The following is an 18,662-nucleotide window of genomic DNA, read 5'->3' on the forward strand; positions in this document are numbered from 1 at the left end:
CTCTGAGGGTACTTATCCAGCTCTTTCCTCATCCTATTTTATGTATTTTAAAAGTGTCTGGATATTCAAAAAAATATTTAAGTAGAAATGGCAATAGCAAAACAAGTTATTTTCTAAGCTTAAATTGAGTATTAACCACACACATACAAACAAACCCAGGCAGTTTTCTTAAGTAGAACCTGGACCCACGTTTAATTACTTTTCCTTACGGAATATCTTCTCTACTCTCCAGACTGGCACAATCCACCTTAAAGTTACAAGCGGCTTGTTAAAAATCTGGAAGCTGGAATAGCTCTTTTCTCCTGCCGTAATGTTTTTTTTTTTTTAGAACCACGCGTTATACTGCACATCTGCGCTCATTTGCTTTTAAGCATACGTGCCAGTTGCTCCATATAGGATAAAGTAACAGCTGTAGTCTCCGTCCCAGATTCAGCCCTTGCTGTCTTACCCCATGGAGACTGGAATACTATTTCAGAATACTGGAGGAAAGCATATTTACATAAATTTAGTATCAAAGTTTTAAGTGTATTGTATTTATGCTTCCCTGTATCTTTACAGTATTTTTTTTGTCTGTCATTCCTCTTGGGTCTTGAATGTATCAAGAGAAAGGCAGGATATATAAATGATCTAAATATATACAATCAGATGAGGATATAAAATAAGGAAACACAGTTTGCCTAGCCAACAAACTAGATTGTTAGAAAAACACTTCCAGAACATATTACATACCTATTTTTAAGCTGTTTTTGTTAAAAATTAGCACTGCAGCTAACCAAACACCAATCACAACGGTCCCTTTCCCATGTTACAGCAAACCACCAATTGTAAATCTGAGGGGTACATGGAAAGAGCTGTTGCTTAACAGACTTTTTTTTGAGATCTTTAGCATAAACTAGCAGCCCCTTTTAAAATTCTGATTTAAATATATCTTAGTGTAATCATAAATGGTGCAACACAGCTAAGATCAACAAGAAACATTTACTTGCTCCGTTAGTTCTACTACTAGAGGATGGAGGTAAGTATACATTAAAAATGAACAGGCTTAAATAAGTCATTTTAACGACAGCTTGGACCAACGGGGAGGGGGGGGCAGGAGGGAAGTATTATAGTCCACCTTTCTAATTGAAATCCAAGGCAGATTATATAGTGCAAGTGAAAACAAAATATAATTGTGACAGACAAGACCGACTCCAACTCTGCCTCTCCTGAGATAGCCAATGGGAATGGGTTGGGCCAGTGAGAGCTAGAGTCTGTTGGAGGGGTAAGGAGGCTCTTGGGAGCTGCTGGGAGGATTGGGAACGCTGCAAAGGGAGGCAGTAGATAGGCTGTAAATCTGTTGTTACATTGAAACATTTTGTTTGACTCCCAATTTTATTAGTTTAAAATCATTCACTCCTATGTTCCATCTTGTAAATAAAGGGTTTTTTTGCTTTTTTTAACCCTGGCTGGCTTGAAATTGTTGGCTGAGGGGGGAAATACCACCCCTACCTGTATGCTCTGATCTAACCTCTGACTCCCCTCCCCCAATAGCCCTGGGCTCTTGCTGGATGAGGGGAGGCATATACAGGGAACTGGCTGCCTCTCTAGTGGAGCCTCCAGAAGAAAGGGGACCCTGTGAGGACTTGGGTCAGGGCTCTCTGCCTGATACAGTGAAAGCTAGACTGGTAAACATTCTAAACACACTTCTCCTCATGTATACACGGTAAAGGAAGTTTGCCACCATCTCAGCGTCTTCAACCATGGTTGAGGCTAAAAGACTCAGTATCTTACTCTCAACAGATTTGCCCTCCAGCGATTGCAGTAGGTAATCCAAATAAAATGCACATAAATCATCATAAAATCTGCATGATAAAAGTACATGGGCTGTATCCTCGATTTCCAACAATTTAACAATTAACAGGCTCCACTTGTTTTTGACACTGTTATGGTTATGCCAATAAAGGTTCTGTCTTGTCTTGTAAGCTAGACTGGTAGCATGTGGTGGACTCCCAGTCTTCATGTGCCTGGGAGGCAAGGAATGGGAAAGGCTTGTGTGATAGGGTCCATCGCCATAATAATCAATAGCTAGGACATTCACTGAGCAAAGTATAATAACGAGGACTAATCTCATATAAGTTCCAAAGAGCTACTCTTAACTTTTGGGCAGATAGTTTTTGGTCTATTAAAAATAGCACGTATTTTGGGATCAAAAACAGAAGTTGAAGCTTGGATGGCAATTTGGAAGAACACCTCCTTCAAAATCAGTTTCAGCCAGGCTAATACAAAAGTCTTTGAAACTGTTACAAAGATGATACACCAGTAAAGTTTTAAGTATTACCTGTAAAACATCTGCTCAGTACTGGAGACGCCATACTATTGGTACATATTTTCATGTGGCAGTTACAAAAAAACCCATTTTTGAAAATATATTAATAAAAATTTGACATTAAATACTTGATCCAAAAGTAACTTGTGACAGTTATTTACAAATGAAAATAAGAAACTGGCACATAAATCATCACTAAAAAAAAATAGCAGCAAGGTCCATCATATCTCAACACTGGAAATCCACAGCAAAAATTACTTGTTATTTGCTGTAAGAGCCTGTGGAATATAGCTGTTGGAAAAATTTGTTCATCAGATTAGATTACCAAAAAAAAAAATGAGCATGTGTGTTTTCATGCCATCTGGAATCCATTTATATCTTTTGCTGATCAACACTCAACAATTCTTCAGCCTCTACTCAACAGTAGGAATCAGCAAGTTGTAATTTTATAAATTAAGCAGATATAAATGGTGACGCTGTAACAACATCTTGCTGAAGCTATAAAACCAAGTGTATGGCAATAACTAAAATATTTTTTCTTTCCATTTTCTCAATTTATGTGTAATACAAATATTTCAAAGAAAATCTTTATTGAAAAGTAGCTTCACTTGTTTTAAGCTCTGAAGATTTTTTGCTATAAATTTACTAAACCATTATTTTTGAAGTTCTTTTTTAAAAAAGAAATGTGATAACCGTTTAAACCAATTGCATCAAACAGTTCTGTTAACATTGGATACCGTAGGACTCCTAATAATTCTGATGAGATTTGTGCAGTACAGCTGATATCATCTGTCACCATCCACATACCTAATACAGTACCAACTGAAACAGAAGTTCGTAACAGCATATGACGGTACCATTTGTCTCCATAAAACAAAACAAATGCAAAACCTACCTTTGACAACCAACCATGACAAGAACATATTTTGGTATACCAGAACCTCCTGCTGAACAGTCACTTTTCTATGCATAGGAGATTCGAAGTCCTGGAATATTTTTTGTTAAACGTTTCTACTAAAGCTTGATCTATACATTTATGAAAGTTCATATATGAAATTTAAGCAAAAGCATCAGAGCAAGTTAAAGAATATCTGTGTATAGAAAGAGTATTCATGCCACATCATCTCACATATGAATCTCCACTGTATTATCTTGGAATTGTTTCTCATAGCAGTAAAATGTGTCTTTTTTTTCTCCCACGATTACAAAAAGGACCTGACTCTTTCACACACATCAGAGTTCTTCTACCACACACAAAATATGTATGTCATTTTACCATCACTAGTTAGAACACAGAAGTGAAATATCTGAAGAACAAGCATACAGCCACCAACTACTGAGTGCAGAATAAGTGTTATGAGGTTAGTCACATCCTGAAAAGACGTTTATATCCTGAACAGTACTTCACTCTCAATAAAAGAATTTTAATAAAGATGTACATATATGTTGTCAGCATCTCAGTGATATCATTTGATTACAGTCGTATGAAATGCAGCAGCATTAAGCATAAGCCAAGAGACAGAGTACCAAACTATATTTACTGTATACAGTAGTAAAGGACCACAAATATAGTACAAATGGTGAATAAACATTGACAGATTTAAGAGAATATCCCTCCTTAGCCCAGCTACAATCAAACAAAAAAAAATAAGACTTTTCCAGCAGAATTCCCTGCAAATAGATGATCTAACATGGGCAAGTAGATTTAAAAGCGATTAACAGAATGACCTTACATTTTCATCTGAAACATATCCAAAAAATTCACAAACTGGCTGTCACAACAAAGTTGCATTTAATCCTTAAAAACTTTCCCGAAAGTAACAAAGCAAAATCTCTGTAAGATCAGGTTACATTATTCAAGTTCTGTGTTCAAGAATATTTCAATGATAAATCTACACATTTGAACTTGACAGTCCTTTTTAATTGCAAGGTTAAATATATCCATGAACAGATCTTAAAAAAAACCTCCAAACCCCTGGCTGGGATCCAAGCAACTCATGTGTAAATAAGGAAACAGTTCTGGACCACAGACTGTGTATGCATGTATGTCACAATCCCTTCATCTCCCATCCCACACCAGCGACATCACCTGCCACTGTATTGCACATGGCTCTCAAGGATCCTCTTGACCCTCAGGAATGGGATGGTATGTGTGTGTGCAGGAAATGTGATGCCAGAAAACCCCCATGCACACACACAGACAGTGTGTATGGCCTTTTGAATCCCAGCTCATGTTATTCAATGTACCAGAGTAAGAGGGGAAAGCTACAAGTTCAGGTTTCAAAATGGATGGTGAAAATAAAGTACATCTATCTATTAATAACCCGATAAAATCAATAATGAAAAGTCATTGGGAATTATCTACTAGTAATTTCTCCTGCATAAATCCCATTAAAATGAACAAGACTTGCACAGCAGAACTTCCAAGTGAATTCTGGTCCATTCTTTAAACATTTTATCAAACTTGTGCTCAGCCCTGGACATGTGATCGTTAACAAATGCAAGTGCTACAGCTGCTGACAAACTCAAGACATTCCATTAACTTTAAAAAACTGTTTTGATTCTATGCTATTTTATTATGAAAAAGCACATGTACATTTGCATTACTGTAAACTGCCACTAGAATCAGCATTGTGTCTGCAAGTACTGTCCTTTCTGCCTATCCCATTAGCAGTTTTAAAATAACTGCATTTAATGGTAAAACCCTTTTCTTTCTCAAGCCACTTATTCTGAGAAGAAATTTACTACTTCAAGGAGAAATATTTCAATATTTACATTAGCATAATCAAGCTGTAAAACAAAAACAAAAACCAGACTAAAGACTCCTTGTTTTACAGTAGGTGGGTATTTAGGCCACAGTTTTATAAGAACAAGATGACAGCAGACAACAGCCAGTATTTCACTTATCTGAAAATTTAATTTCAACTGGGCCCATTTTATGATGCACTTGTTTTCCACAGACACAGCTTCGACTTGCACACGCGGTATATCAGGGACAGGAAAATAATTTGGATAAGCGTCCTCAGAATGTGAGAAGATTCCTGTATGATTGGCATGTTCATTTGTTTACTATTTAATAGCAAATCCAAGGACAGATGATAAAGTGAGTGACATTTTACATTCCTCTTCCCCAAAGGACAGGATGTCTACCACATGCCGCCTGTCTGTTGTTGAAACACATCAATAGTATCTTCATCTTCCATCTCCAACTGTTAATAGTGGGGAAAAATAGAAAGTATTGAAAAGCCCTTGTTGACAAAGACATATACTTACATAAATAAGTATAACAGACATACATACATACATAAGTATAATAGACATCTATAAAATACACTTATTCCTTATAAACGTCACTGTCTTTTTTAGAAGCAGAGTTTAGAAGTCAATGTGACAGGTAAGGTTTATCCGCCAATCTGATTTTCTCCCTCTGCCCCACACTTTCCCCAATGTTAGCTGCTGTAAACTTTTCACAGTATTCACACTGCATAGATTCCAGCTGTTACATTTCAAAAGAAATCTACAACTTCTGCACTTTAAGAAATTTTGAGCTGGATCCTACAAATGGATCTCCCCACTTTTCTCTATGATCTTTCTCCCCATATTTCTCTACCCCTCCCTATACCTACTCCTGAATGTTGGAAGATCCTCATGAAAGAATGGGATGCAGCATAGGAGGCCGCAACTTGTTACCAAGAGAACAAAGAAGAGCTTCACATGTATGTGCACACACTCCAAATCTCAGGGTATGAGACCTCACTTTGTTTTTAGTCAACCACTGATTTTTAATCTTTACTGAACATATAAAATAACAGAAAAAGCAAAAATGAGTGAGCAGATAAAAAAGTTACGCAATACGCTTGGAGAGTCAGCGTGGTGTAGTGGTTAGAGTGCTTTGCTAGGGTTGTTGTGAAAATAAAATGAAGGAGAGGAGAATGCTGTAAACTGCTTTAAGTCCCCACTGGGGAGAAAGGTGGGATATAAATGAAATGAAATAAACAAAAACACTTGATTTGGGGAGTAGACTGTGCTAAAATGAACTATATAAAATGCCAAATCACAACACATTTGGGAAACAAGCAATTCCTAAGGGAAATAGTTCCTTTTAAAGCTATTTTTCTCATGTATAAATCCTCCCAATAAGCATGTTCAGTGTACCTAGAGATACAGTGAAAGAGATGGTGGGAAGCACAGGCTGGAAGGAGGAACAAAGCACAGGATCAAGATTTGCTCTGAGCAAGGCTTGGAAAGGGAAGAGAACTGGAGCAAACAGCAGATTAAGCAAGTAAAGCAGGAAGCTGCAGATGTTACCTGATTTTGCAGCTCAAGAGTAGTCTTAGCGTTCCAAAGTAGCAGATGGGAATGTCTTTATACAGGTGAAGTGAGGTGGAGGAGCAACTATGGGGAGGAGACTGAACCTCACACCACTAAGCATTGTCTCACATCCTGAAGTGGTGGATGAACAGTCTGGGATGGAAACTGAATCTAATTAGCTGGCTGAAAGATGCCCTCCTTAAAGCCTTTTAACCTGAACATTTACTTTTTGGACCAAATATCCTTGGCTCCAAGTTTGGATCCATCCTGCTATTTGGTCAAATTCTATGATCCATTCTATCACTGGAGAATTTAGTGTTACTCTGTAATTGGAGAACTATTAGGATCCATGCTCCTACTGGATATGATCCGTCTTTGGAAGATATAATATTTTCTTTGTGGAAGAAGCTAACAGCAGATGTGGCCAGGTCATAATGGAAAGCTAGTGGTTAAAAGTATCACAGTAAGATCTGGGAGATCCACAGTCCAAATCCCCACTCTGCCTTGTGAACTCACTGGGTGATTTTAAAACATAAGTCCAGTGGCATCTCAAGTCTAACATTTATTTCAGCATGAGCTTTCATGACGCAGAGCTCTCTTAATCAGATGTATGAAGAGGAAATCATTTTAAGAATTCTTAATAGGGAAAAGACTATAGAAGAGGTGAAAGAGTTGAGGAAGAGAGAGGCTTGGTGTGAATCTTGTCCTAAATCTTTCAAGTACGCAAAAGATTTAGGGAAGTGCAAAGAACTGAAAAAGATTTGTAGCTCCACACAGTGGATGATGACAGGAGAGATGTTCCAACCTCCCTTGTGGTACAAATAAACAAAGTAGTAAAATATAACTAAACAAGAAAGAATAAGTCTGAAGTTTAAGAAGATTAACTGACATTACTACGGTATGATATAATACCGTGTACGTATGTGTACCGTCAAGCTGCTTCCAACGTACAGTGACCCTATGAGTTAATGTCCTCCAAATTGCCCTATCGTTGATTGCCTTGCTCAGGTCTTGGAAACTGAAGGCCATGGCTTCCCAAAATCAAGTTTCTAAAAACGACACCCTGTAGACCTATTAGAAATGTAAGGAAAACCAAATCTCTGTTTAAGCCAGGATGACAGGTACTGTCTAGTTTCTTGAGTTCTAGTTCATCACTTTTGCATTGTATATTCCCTTTCACCTTTTTTGATAGAACAGTGACTTTCAGATCTGCAACTATGTCCAGGAAGATTAAAACAGACCAGTTAATTTATGACAGAATTCACATCAAGCTTCTCTCTGGCTCAACTTGCTCCTGTCCACTCATCTAATTTTGCCCTCTAAGAATTCCCAATATTATTTCCTCTTCATACATCTGAAGAAGAGAGCTCTGAGTCACAAAAACTCATGCTAAATACAGGTGCCACTGGAATTGTTTTATTTTGCTCTAACAGAACAGAGCTACCCCTCTACAATGACCTTAGGCCAGTCAGATGCTGTCAATCTCACCTATTTCACAAGGTTATTGTGAGGATAAAATGGATGAGAGAACAATGTAATTTGCTTTCATTGGGAAGAAAGGTGCAGAATAGATGAAGCAAATAAATAAACTGCAATGGGAGGGGGAGATGTGACTGACTGAGATGACTTAATTGACTGGATGGCAGGTATGACTAGAATGGAAGGGCTAATTATTGGCCTGCAAGATCAGATTATTAATCATGACCAAAAAGTTGATGTGTTTCAGAGGGTTACAGAAAAGAAGTCTAATTTGGATGGATTCAAGGAGTACACTTCTTCCACTTGCAGTAACTTAAAATCAATAGAAAAGTAGGAAGGTAATCTTCAATTCCTTCTCCTTGCTATAGCACCCTGCCCCTCCCCCGCATCCCATTATTTTCCCCCAGGAGTTAATAATTCGGGTCCATCATGGCAAAGTGAAGTTTTTGGAATAAACAGAAGCTGTTACAGTAATTTGCTGAAACCCAAAGACAGAGGCAGTAGCTTGGTCTTTGACACAGCACCACTCAAACAACACTCTCTCTTACCTGTGCAGGTGTGTCTGTTTCATTAATTGGTTGTCCATCAAATCTGAATCTAATCTGCCTCATCGACAAACCCTGTAATACGAAAGTTAATATGTGACACTCTCATCACAGAATCCACATGAAAGAAACTGTAGTTCAGTTTAAAGTGGATATTGCTCAAAATCAATTTCTGCAAACACAAACTTACAATTGATTGATGGCACACACATTTTACAAGTCTGTTTCAGCTAAATAGAACTGCCCCCAAGCAACATTTCTGCATGCTCTTATTAATCTAAGCACAAAATAATTATGGCAATATCTTATTGGCCCAATGTAAAGCTGGCTCCACAGAAGCAGCTGGCTTCCATAAATACTGAACATATACATATAAAATGCTTCATGCTGACAGGAAAATGGTCACAATTTCATATTCTTTTCCCTCTTGTAGTCTCCAAATTAGAATAAATTTAGCACGCACTGAATAAAGAATGTTTTGTGATATTCCTGTTTAACTATGCAGAGCAGCAGAGACACTGTGCAGTGTCAGGATTTCATTGGCTTCTGGTGTTAGCATTCCTATTTTAAACATAAGCTGAGGAAGAATTACAGTGATAGAAACACTTCCAAATGAAGTTCCAGGCATATGGTAATCAATGCAATAGTGACATGGAAATTCAGCCTCACTTCAGAAGTACATTGAAGACTGTGTTTCAAGTGCAAAAGCTCTCTCCAGTTTAATGGAATTTGACTCTACATCTTCTCTAATGTCATAAGCCTCAAGAAAACATTACCTTTCACCATCAAAAAATTTTTATACATAAGCCCTTTAACAACACATTGTCATTTTTTTGTATGTGATGATATACAAGACCATAATGTACAAAATATATAGATCAACAGGTCTACACATTTACCTGTCTCTCACAATAAGCCTTCATCAGTTTACTCAGCGGTGTGTGCCTTTTTATTTTAAATTGGACCACGGATCCATCCTGACCAGCTACTTTTAAATTGATATGGTCGTTTTCTGTTTTTACTCCTTCCTGAAAAATAAGATAAAAGAACACATTAACATATAGCAAAAACTATATATAAGGTCAATGGATATACTTGGGCCAGTCACACATTCTCAGCCTAACGTACCTGATAGGGTTTTTATGAGTATAAAATGGAGGAGAGAATAATGATATAAAGCCACTTTGGTTCCCATTAGGGAGAAAGGAAGGGTACAAATGAAGTAATAAATAAAACTGAAAGACAGGATATATCAGAGACAGAAGTAGGCAGAATGTTGTATGCTATTTCCAGATTTCATTAAAGACACCTAGAAACAGCTACTAGTAGCAGGGAATTTCTACTATCTCATAGTAGAAAAGAGCAAGAGTCCAGTAGCACCTATAAGACTAACAAAATTAGTGGTAGGGTATGAGCTTTTAGCCACAGCTCATTTCTTCAGATACAGCTAGAATATGAGTTCATCTGTCCGTACATTTTGGAGAGTGGAGTAATTACAAAAGTCGAATGACAATAGCTGGTAAATTACAATGACAGGAGTGACTGAATAGGATGGGGTATGCAGAGGGGTAGTGGGTGTGGAGAAATACCCTCTACCCTACCCTATTCAATACCCCACCCTATTCAATCACGCCTGCCATTGTCATTCATCGGCTATTATCATTCGGCTTCTACATGTCATATAGATTTGTTTTAGCATTATCTAGATCTGTATTGGATTACCTTCCTATCCCTGTTCTCCTGAAAAGTGAGGAAAAACTGACCCACAGACATGGAGAAAACAGGATAATCTTTGTTTTCAATGAGCTACAATACCATGGTCCACATCATCCAGAGATCAATTGCTCATTATTGTATTATGCCCCCACTTGTAATTTTATATAAACTGCAATGTATGCTCAGTGTTGCAACCATTTTTGCCCCCAAAAACAGCGAATAAGAAAATGAAATCAAATAAACTGAAAATGATATTTACTTAATTTTCTTGTCTCCATGTTGTCTTTGCTGCTGTTCAATGCCTGCACTGCATAATAAAAATCCTCAATAAAAAGTTTTAAAAAATGTATCTTATCACATGTTTAATGTAACTCCGAAATTTTGTAGGGCCTATCTGATGTAAAAATCAGAGTCTCAAGGCACATTGTTTGAAGAAGGGAAGTTCGGCATGTGCACTCATAGATATTAGAATAGGGGACTACTCTGCCTTTATGTGTTTTTACAGCCCTTATACTATTTAAGGAAAAATACTTACATCTCTTCCAACAAAAACAAAATCATTACAGATCTATTACAGTATAAAGTGATAATCTGCAAAATGATCAAAACAGATGCTTTCACACTAGCTTTTTTTCTCCAGTATTGTCTGTGATTGATCATTCATTTATTCTCAAGAATCCAGTATTCTCCCCTCAAATAGCTATACCAGTTTTCCCTCAGGTGTCATCTCAAATGTTGATTTATAAACATTTGTGGAGCTTCAAGCACACCGTAGCACTATCTTTTAAGGGTTTCACAATTCTTCCTCATTTTGTCCTGAAACTGTAGGACAGCTGAGGTGAAAGGGAATGTCACTTTTCAATCTGTAACAGGACTTTTTATTGAAAAATTGGTTGAGAAGGCTCTCCCTATAATTTCAAAGCAAAAAGTAGCAACAAGTTCTGGAGCTCTTAGGTTGATGAAATCCCAGCAGGGATGAAACTGAAAATGAGGAAGCACTTTAATTATATTTCACATTCTCTAAATGCAAAACCATATCTAACACCAAAAAATTCCAAAATACATAGCATCAGCTTCATACCACTAGCACATTTATGCAAATTAGAACAGTTCCTCAACTGTATTCAGGGTGGATAAAAATCAATGATTTTTTTTAAAAAAATAAAAAAACGGATTTTTTTAAATAAAATGCTTTTTGAGGAAAATATATTACCATCCAAAGGTTATTCCATCATGAAATAAAGATTAGTTTTTAATTATGTAGAATAAGGCTGTATATGTTTAATTTTTTTGGTAAATAAATTCCATTAATCCATTCACAATGTCATGCTCTTCCAGAGGTTTTTGTAAGATTATTGGGCAGTTTCTCTGCCTACAAGATATGATCACAGATGCTTGGTTTTGCAGTTCTCAAAACTGAATTTGTGTCAGCTCAGCAGAGATCACATGCCTCTTCTTCACAGCAAAAATGTTATAACATGAACAGAGTTGAGAAAAAGACCTTAATCCTATTGTTCTACAAACCTATGAAGACAGAATCAACCCCCTCAGTGCTAAGTTTCAAGAAGTTCAGTGAATAGAAACAATCTTTTTCTGATTGTTTGGAGTGGAATAGATCTGCACAAGAAGAAACTAAGTGTGAGGAGGGAGGGGCAAGCAGTACAAAATGAAAGTGAAACTTTTTGAGCACAATACTGCACAAGTCTTTGGATCTTTTGTGTGTATGACCTGAGGTTTATCACATTCTTTCCTTGGAGGAAAAAACCTATAATGGCAGCAGGCCGTAAAAGAGACCCAGTTTGGGAATACTTTAATGAAGTTCCTTTACCTATCGGTAAGGCAGGCATCTACTTGCATATTAAAGTTATACCAGCAAGAATTAGTCTTTATGTAGAAAACTATGATTTAAATCAAGCCTTAATGACTAGTGATTTAAATCGTGATTTAAATCAGTTTGATTTAAATCAAATCCACCCTGACTGTATTATCTGGAATTTATATTTAAATACGCTGAAGAGTCCAGAACCTAATCTCCATGCAAAGCATAAACTCTACCACAAGCAACTAATTCGGACTGCAATTCAGAGTTGCCAATTTTTAAAAAAATATACCACCTCAGCATTTAACCTCACCAGTTCCAACTGTTTGCAGCAGGAGGGAGATAAACTTCCAAATGACAACAGGCACCATCACAGTTGTCCAAGAGCTGCTGCAGAAAGCTTACAAACATTACCTGTGACCTGCACTATATCTTGGAAATTTCCCGCCTCCCATCTGTCCAACCAATGAAGAATGGGAAAATGCCTGTTAGCTGAAACTCTTGCCATCCTGGATGAACTGATGACACCAATTCACTGTCTCGTATTCAAACACCACATAACTGGAGTACCTACTGAAGTGAACTCTGACTCCATGGAAGTCTCCTCGGGAATAAATTTTGTAAGTATTTTTAAAGGTGCTACTAGACTCCTGTATAAGTTTGCTATAAAACCTTTAAGCATACAATATTCTTGATACCCAGAGATTATGTATAGGTTCCGCACCATATGAACACCACCAAGCACGTTACCATCCGCCTGAGTGCCAATATCAGAACTAGTGAATGAGGATCTCACGTGAATCCGTAACGACCAGCTGCAACCAGAATCTGAATAAGTTCAGTGGCACATACTGCTGAAGAATAAGATTCAAGTCCAGTTGCATGTTAGAAGAGACCAACTCCCGAAGGAAGCTCTGACTTTCAAAAGCTCCTGCCCTGGAAGTCCTGTTGGTCTCTAAGGCACTATTGGGACCGAATCCTGCTTTTTCTACTGAAACTTGCTTCTGAGTAAGCATGCACAGGATGATCTCAACTACCTCACGTTGACTGCGCTGCGAACCTCCGACAAACTGCCCGAGCGCGAACCCTTTCGAGACCATCTGCCCGAAGCGACTCTTAGTCCGTGAACGCTTCCCCTACCATCATCATGCCAATGAGTTGTTTTCAAGGGGCCGCTTTCTTTCCAAAAAGGAAGTCACGGGCAGCCTTCCATGGGAGGCGAGACCGGCCTCCCGCGCTCCGGCTCCCTCTTCTTCCCTTGACAATGGGGACTCCGCGCGGGGCGGGGCGGGGCGAGGAAGGGCCGGAGCTGGCCCAGAGCGCGGCCTAGGCGGGCGCCCAGCCGACCACGGCGAGAGCGCGAAGGAAGCGCGCGACGGGCCGCCCCCTCTCCAGTCCCCTCCTTCCGGGTGAGGCGGGTCCGGGTCTCGCTCACAACCGGGGCGGGGGAACGTCCGCCCGAGGCCTAGACTGGAACCGGAGGGAAGGCTGGCTGTGCAGCGGACGAGCCCAATGACGGGCTTGGAGGAGCTGCGAAAGGACCGCCCGCCCGGCCCTCCTGCCGGGCCTGGGCCGTAGCCGCGAGGAAGAAGGGAAGACGGGCGCGGGCAGGGTGCAAGAGGGGCTCCTCCCGGCCGCTCTCCTCCTCGCCCGTTACCTTGGGCTTCTCCTCGGACATGGCGCCGCGTCAGGCTGAGACCTCTCGGGGGGCGACTCCACACGAGCTCCGCTCCCGTTTCTTCTAGCGCTGGCTCTCCCGCTCTCCGCAACCGCCCGCGAGCACGCGCTTCGCGCCCCAGAATCTTCGGCTCTCGGTTGGTTCCGGAGGGGTCACGTGGGGGCGCACGCTCTCGACGCGCGCTCCCGAGCGATGCTCTCCTCGGGAGCGCGCTTTGTCGGGCGGCGGAGGAGATGGCGCCGAACGTGCGTCATCGCCGGCTAGAGGGAGAGTGCCTGAGCAGGGAGGGGCGGCTCCTCAGAAATGGTGGGTTGTACCAAGCCGCCTGCTCTCTTGCGGATTGCTGAGACCTGCTCAAACATACGCCATCCATGGATGCCTCTCTCACACGCAGGGACACGAACACATACTCACTCAGAGACATGTTTGTCATTTCCATTTCCATACATTTCATTCAAAAGGAGTCTGGAAGCAATTTGTAAAAAAAAAACATAGATTAAACAAATAAAATATGGCAGGCGGCTTCACCTCTTTTGTCCCCCTGAGGTTTCACAGATATGCTGTGCCTCCCATCTACTTAATAATTTTGAGGTCTGAGTTTACAGTGCAGTGATCCCACTGAGTTCACTGGGTTACTGTGTGTAGGATAGCAGTCTGAGTGATGCTGAGCTACTGTGCTTCTGTTTCAGGAATATCATAAATCATGTCCCAGTATTCAAACCACAATATCCTTTCTCCCAGCCACAGCACACAAAGGTCAAAGCTGCATGTGGTGGTCTTGACAATCTGACAGTATCAAGAATCCTTTGAAGTATAGGTTGAACAACTCCGTTTTTCAGTGTTCACAAGTGGGAGATCAAGGACCTCAACTTAATATCAACTAGAAATTAGGCACAGTAATATCTTTATGGCGGTAAGATGCAATAAGCAAGTTAGGGTGTATAGGCCTTCAGACAAAGTCTCTGAATTCTAAGTAGCAGATGAAAGCTACCCAGTAAACCAACAGTTGAGACAAAATCCTCTTGTAAAAAACCTTAGGCTTGGACTACATAGACACTAGACCCTTGTTTGAAATTTCAATGGAATTTCAAGAGAAGCACACATTGTTCAGTCTTACTAGCACATGACACATCTTGTCCAATAGATCAAAGGAACCACTTAGGCATTGGATGAAAGTTCTTACATGTGGCAAATGAGTCTTTGAAACAGAAATGGGCGGGGGGTTTACAAAGCTTATGTTTGTGGCACATAAACATTCTTTGTTCTCTGCTCTCTCCTTGTAATACTACAATTACACTTGGAGAAGAATCTCAGTCCCTTTCCATAGTCCTAACTGCCTCTGATTAATGTTAAGTATTTTCACAATATAGCTAAAAAGAGCATCATATTACTAAACTCTTTCATGCACAATGGTTTCTTTGACTCTACTTTCTAACCATTCATAATGGTTCTCAAACTCTAATTCATGTTCACCCTAAAGCTAAACTTTTTTGTAGGAGGCCAAACTCCAAGGTGACCCCTGGCCAATGTCTTTTGAAAAAGCCTGCCTGCCCCAAACAACTCACCTCCCATCACTCAGTGCAACAGCCCAGCTGCTCCATAACAGGTTGGATTCCATAATCTGAACATCTTGTGTTCTCCTCCCCACAACAGGTCCTTCCAACCTCTTGCAACAACTATTGTCCTCAGGCTACCACCTACTGACTGTTTCCCCACATAAGGTAGCCCACCTGGCATTAACCAGAGCCCATTCTTTATCACCACACTTTGTAGAGCAGGCTTCCTGAGATGATGAGGGAAGTGCTGTCAATAGAGATTTTCTGGAGACTCTGTAAGGCCATTTTATTTGCCAGGGGTTTAAACTGGATATTACAGGAACGTTTTTAGGGACAGGTGTTATGGGGGGGGGGTATTTTGGATATTTTAAATTATGTTTTTGTTACATGTAAGCCATCTTGAGCCATGAGGAAATATAAGATATAAGAATTTTAGTGAATATAATTATTTTAATAAGCCCTAGAAAGTTAATTCAAGGTTTTGGCTATCACTACACCCTTCATAGCCTTGGCCCCTCATATCAGCAGGACTGCCTCCTCCGCTTGGCCATGGCAGCTTCACTCAGTCTGAACAGGGCCTTCTGCAGGTGCCACCCTGCAGTCAAATAAAATGAAGAGCTGCCTATGAACATGCATTAACTCTAGTGTCCCCCACCTTATGGAACAGACTGCCTAAAGAGGTCAAGAACACCCCCCAGCCTCCTGACTTTCTGCAAACTATGCAAAACCAAATTACTGAGGGCCTTCATCCACAAGTAATAGGGCTATGATCTAAGTAAATGGTTCTGAAAGATACAGTATACCACTATGTGTTGCCTGTTACTGCAAGTATGCCCTTACTGGATAGTTTCTGTGGTGTTAGTATGTCATATAGATTTGTTTCAGCATTTTCTAGCTCTGTGTTGGATTACCTTGAGTCTCAGTGAGAAAGGCAGACTATAAATAATGTAAATAAAGAAAAATAACTTCCTAGGATCCATGCAGACGAACAAGCAAAGGGGGTTTACATTGAGGAAGGAGAGCGGAGAGGGGAGGGGGAACACTTCTGTTCTTCTGGCTTTTTAACACGAGTAGACTGAACGCTAACTTGAAAAACCTGATCTGCAATATTTTGTCCAAGAGGGGAAAAGGTTGTAGGATAACCTTGGAGCATTAACAGAGTACAAATTAAACACCATCTAAAGTTGTGATGTTTACAGAGCTCGCTGCAAGTGATGTGTCACTTCTCCACAATTCAAAGGATCCTCTCCTCCTGGAAGCAGCCATTCTTCATGTACCTCCCATCTATGTAGGTGAAGTGAGATGGGGAGGGACTATGGATAGGATCCTCAGTGGTAGTGTTGTATTTATGGAATTATCTCCCCAAATGATTAATTTGGCCCTTTTGATGCATGCATTTTAGAAGCAACGACCTTTCTTTCCACTTGATGGATTTTCAGCCTTCCTATGATCATGTTTTGATGCCTCTAATATGGTTACATTGTTTTCAACTGCTAAGAAATTTTAATTTTTCAGGTTACTGGAACTTTTAAAGTTTATTCCGGCTTAATTTTCATAATTTATTTCTTGTTGACAACTACTTTGAATCAATCAGAGAAGTAGAGCAGAATTTTAAATAAATTCCTTATAGCAGGTACAGCACAAGAGAATGAACCTCAGGAAATGGCGTAAAACAACAGGTGCGTTTAAAGTAAACAGGGAACACTAAGAGTTAAGGAAGGGCAACATAAATACAGTAAGATGGTTGAGGGATATAAAAGAAAAAGATTGAACATATCACAAGATAGAACAGGTAACTTGTGAGGAAAAAAGTGGAGCAGCATGATTTAAATTGTGAGCAAAATAAATTTGAGGGCTGAATAGCTGAGGAAAAGATTAGAATCAGTCAGAAACTAAAATAAGCAGGGACGAATGGTCACTTGTATTAGTATTTAGTAGTTAACTTAAAAGAAATGAGCAAAGCAATATTATACAGAAAAAAGCAAGAATTCATATGAATAGAAGACTAAAACATACCTAAGCTATGAATTTGCTAAGAAGAGTAAAAGAAAGGATTACTGAAGGAGAAACAAACAGTGAAAGGGACAGTTTACAGGGGAAAGACACGAAGCTGTTTACTGTATGTTAAATTTAAACTGGCAAGTGATCAAGCTAACAGGCAATGAATTCACATTAGAAACGTAGCATCAGATATATACTGTAAACAATACACATGAAACTTCGAAGACACAATACTTCAGCCTACACCACTAAGGTTTAAAACTTTTTGTTTGCATTGCATGAGCAACAATGTTGCTATTAATTTCCAAAGCATCCTATATTGAACATCTCTCAATAACATGTAATGTTAGAAAGAATTGGTGTGTAAAAGGAAACAGCTTTATAGAAGCAAGTCAGAATATTCATAGGGTTTTTTTCCAGCTAGCAGCATGTGTGAATGGCTACTACAGGTTGTAGCCAGTGTGGTGCAGTGTCAGACTAGGATCTGGGAGACACCCGCTCTTGCCAGGGAAGTTCACAGGGAGACCTTGGACCAATCACACACCCTCAGCCTCACCTAATTCACAGGGTTGTTGCAAGGATAAAATGGAGGAAAGGACACTAAGAAAGCTGCTTTGGGTCCCCATTAGGAAGAAAGGCAAGATATAAATAAATACATACATCACTGATTGGTCAATCATGGTCATGAAACACTTTTGTCAAAGCCCAACAGAACCGTAAACAGCAGATTCTAAAACACATGCAGTAACAGCTGCTTTTCCAGAACAAGCAATAGACATCACATTTCTAATCCCTGAACCATTATGAAGAGGTAAGACGCAAAAAGATATACATTGATTTCCTTTACTCTAGCTTCACTTTGTTTGTGGTTGGAAAGGAATCCTCAGCCTTCATCACCCCCCATCAGATTCTCACAGAGTTGCTTTCCACCCCACAGGGAACAGCTTATTTCTTATTACCTAGAATAGCATAGTCCTTTGGTATTCTTCATAACTGCCCTCTGTCCCATTTGTTCCCACTCTGGACTTGGTAAATTACAGGATCGATAAACATTTAATGAGCTGATATGCAGAAGAATGTGTGACTCTGTGCCAAAGGTTAGACTAGTAGCATTAGCACTTTTGATTATGTAATTAGGTTTGGATTTTCTTAATGTGAAGAACTCATTCACTCCTATCTGAAAATGAAACACTATCCACTCTTTTAACAATACCTTATGTTTCCTTCTGTTTAAGAGGTCAGTAATAGAAAC

General features: G+C 39.6%; 1 protein-coding gene across 3 annotated transcripts; it reads right to left on the minus strand.

Moving 5' to 3' along the window:
• Nucleotides 1–3,708: 3,708 nt before the first annotated feature.
• On the minus strand, nucleotides 3,709–14,012 carry LOC129332539 (small ubiquitin-related modifier 3). 3 transcript variants are annotated; one of them, XM_054983724.1, is made up of 4 exons: nucleotides 13,833–14,012; nucleotides 9,540–9,668; nucleotides 8,644–8,715; nucleotides 3,709–5,514 (listed from the first exon to the last, which is right to left on the minus strand). In XM_054983724.1, exons 1-4 carry the CDS (start codon nucleotides 13,851–13,853, stop codon nucleotides 5,452–5,454), a joined length of 285 nt encoding a protein of 94 aa, XP_054839699.1. In that variant the 5' UTR covers nucleotides 13,854–14,012; the 3' UTR covers nucleotides 3,709–5,451. The 3 variants fall into 3 exon arrangements, with proteins under 3 accessions (XP_054839699.1, XP_054839700.1, XP_054839698.1); XM_054983725.1 differs by lacking the exon at nucleotides 13,833–14,012 and adding an exon at nucleotides 13,316–13,544; XM_054983723.1 differs by lacking the exon at nucleotides 13,833–14,012 and adding an exon at nucleotides 13,213–13,309.
• Between the last annotated feature and the right edge of the window lie 4,650 nt (nucleotides 14,013–18,662).

The sequence above is a fragment of the Eublepharis macularius genome, chromosome 6 (assembly GCF_028583425.1).
Source record: "Eublepharis macularius isolate TG4126 chromosome 6, MPM_Emac_v1.0, whole genome shotgun sequence".
Lineage (NCBI taxonomy): Eukaryota > Metazoa > Chordata > Lepidosauria > Squamata > Eublepharidae > Eublepharis > Eublepharis macularius.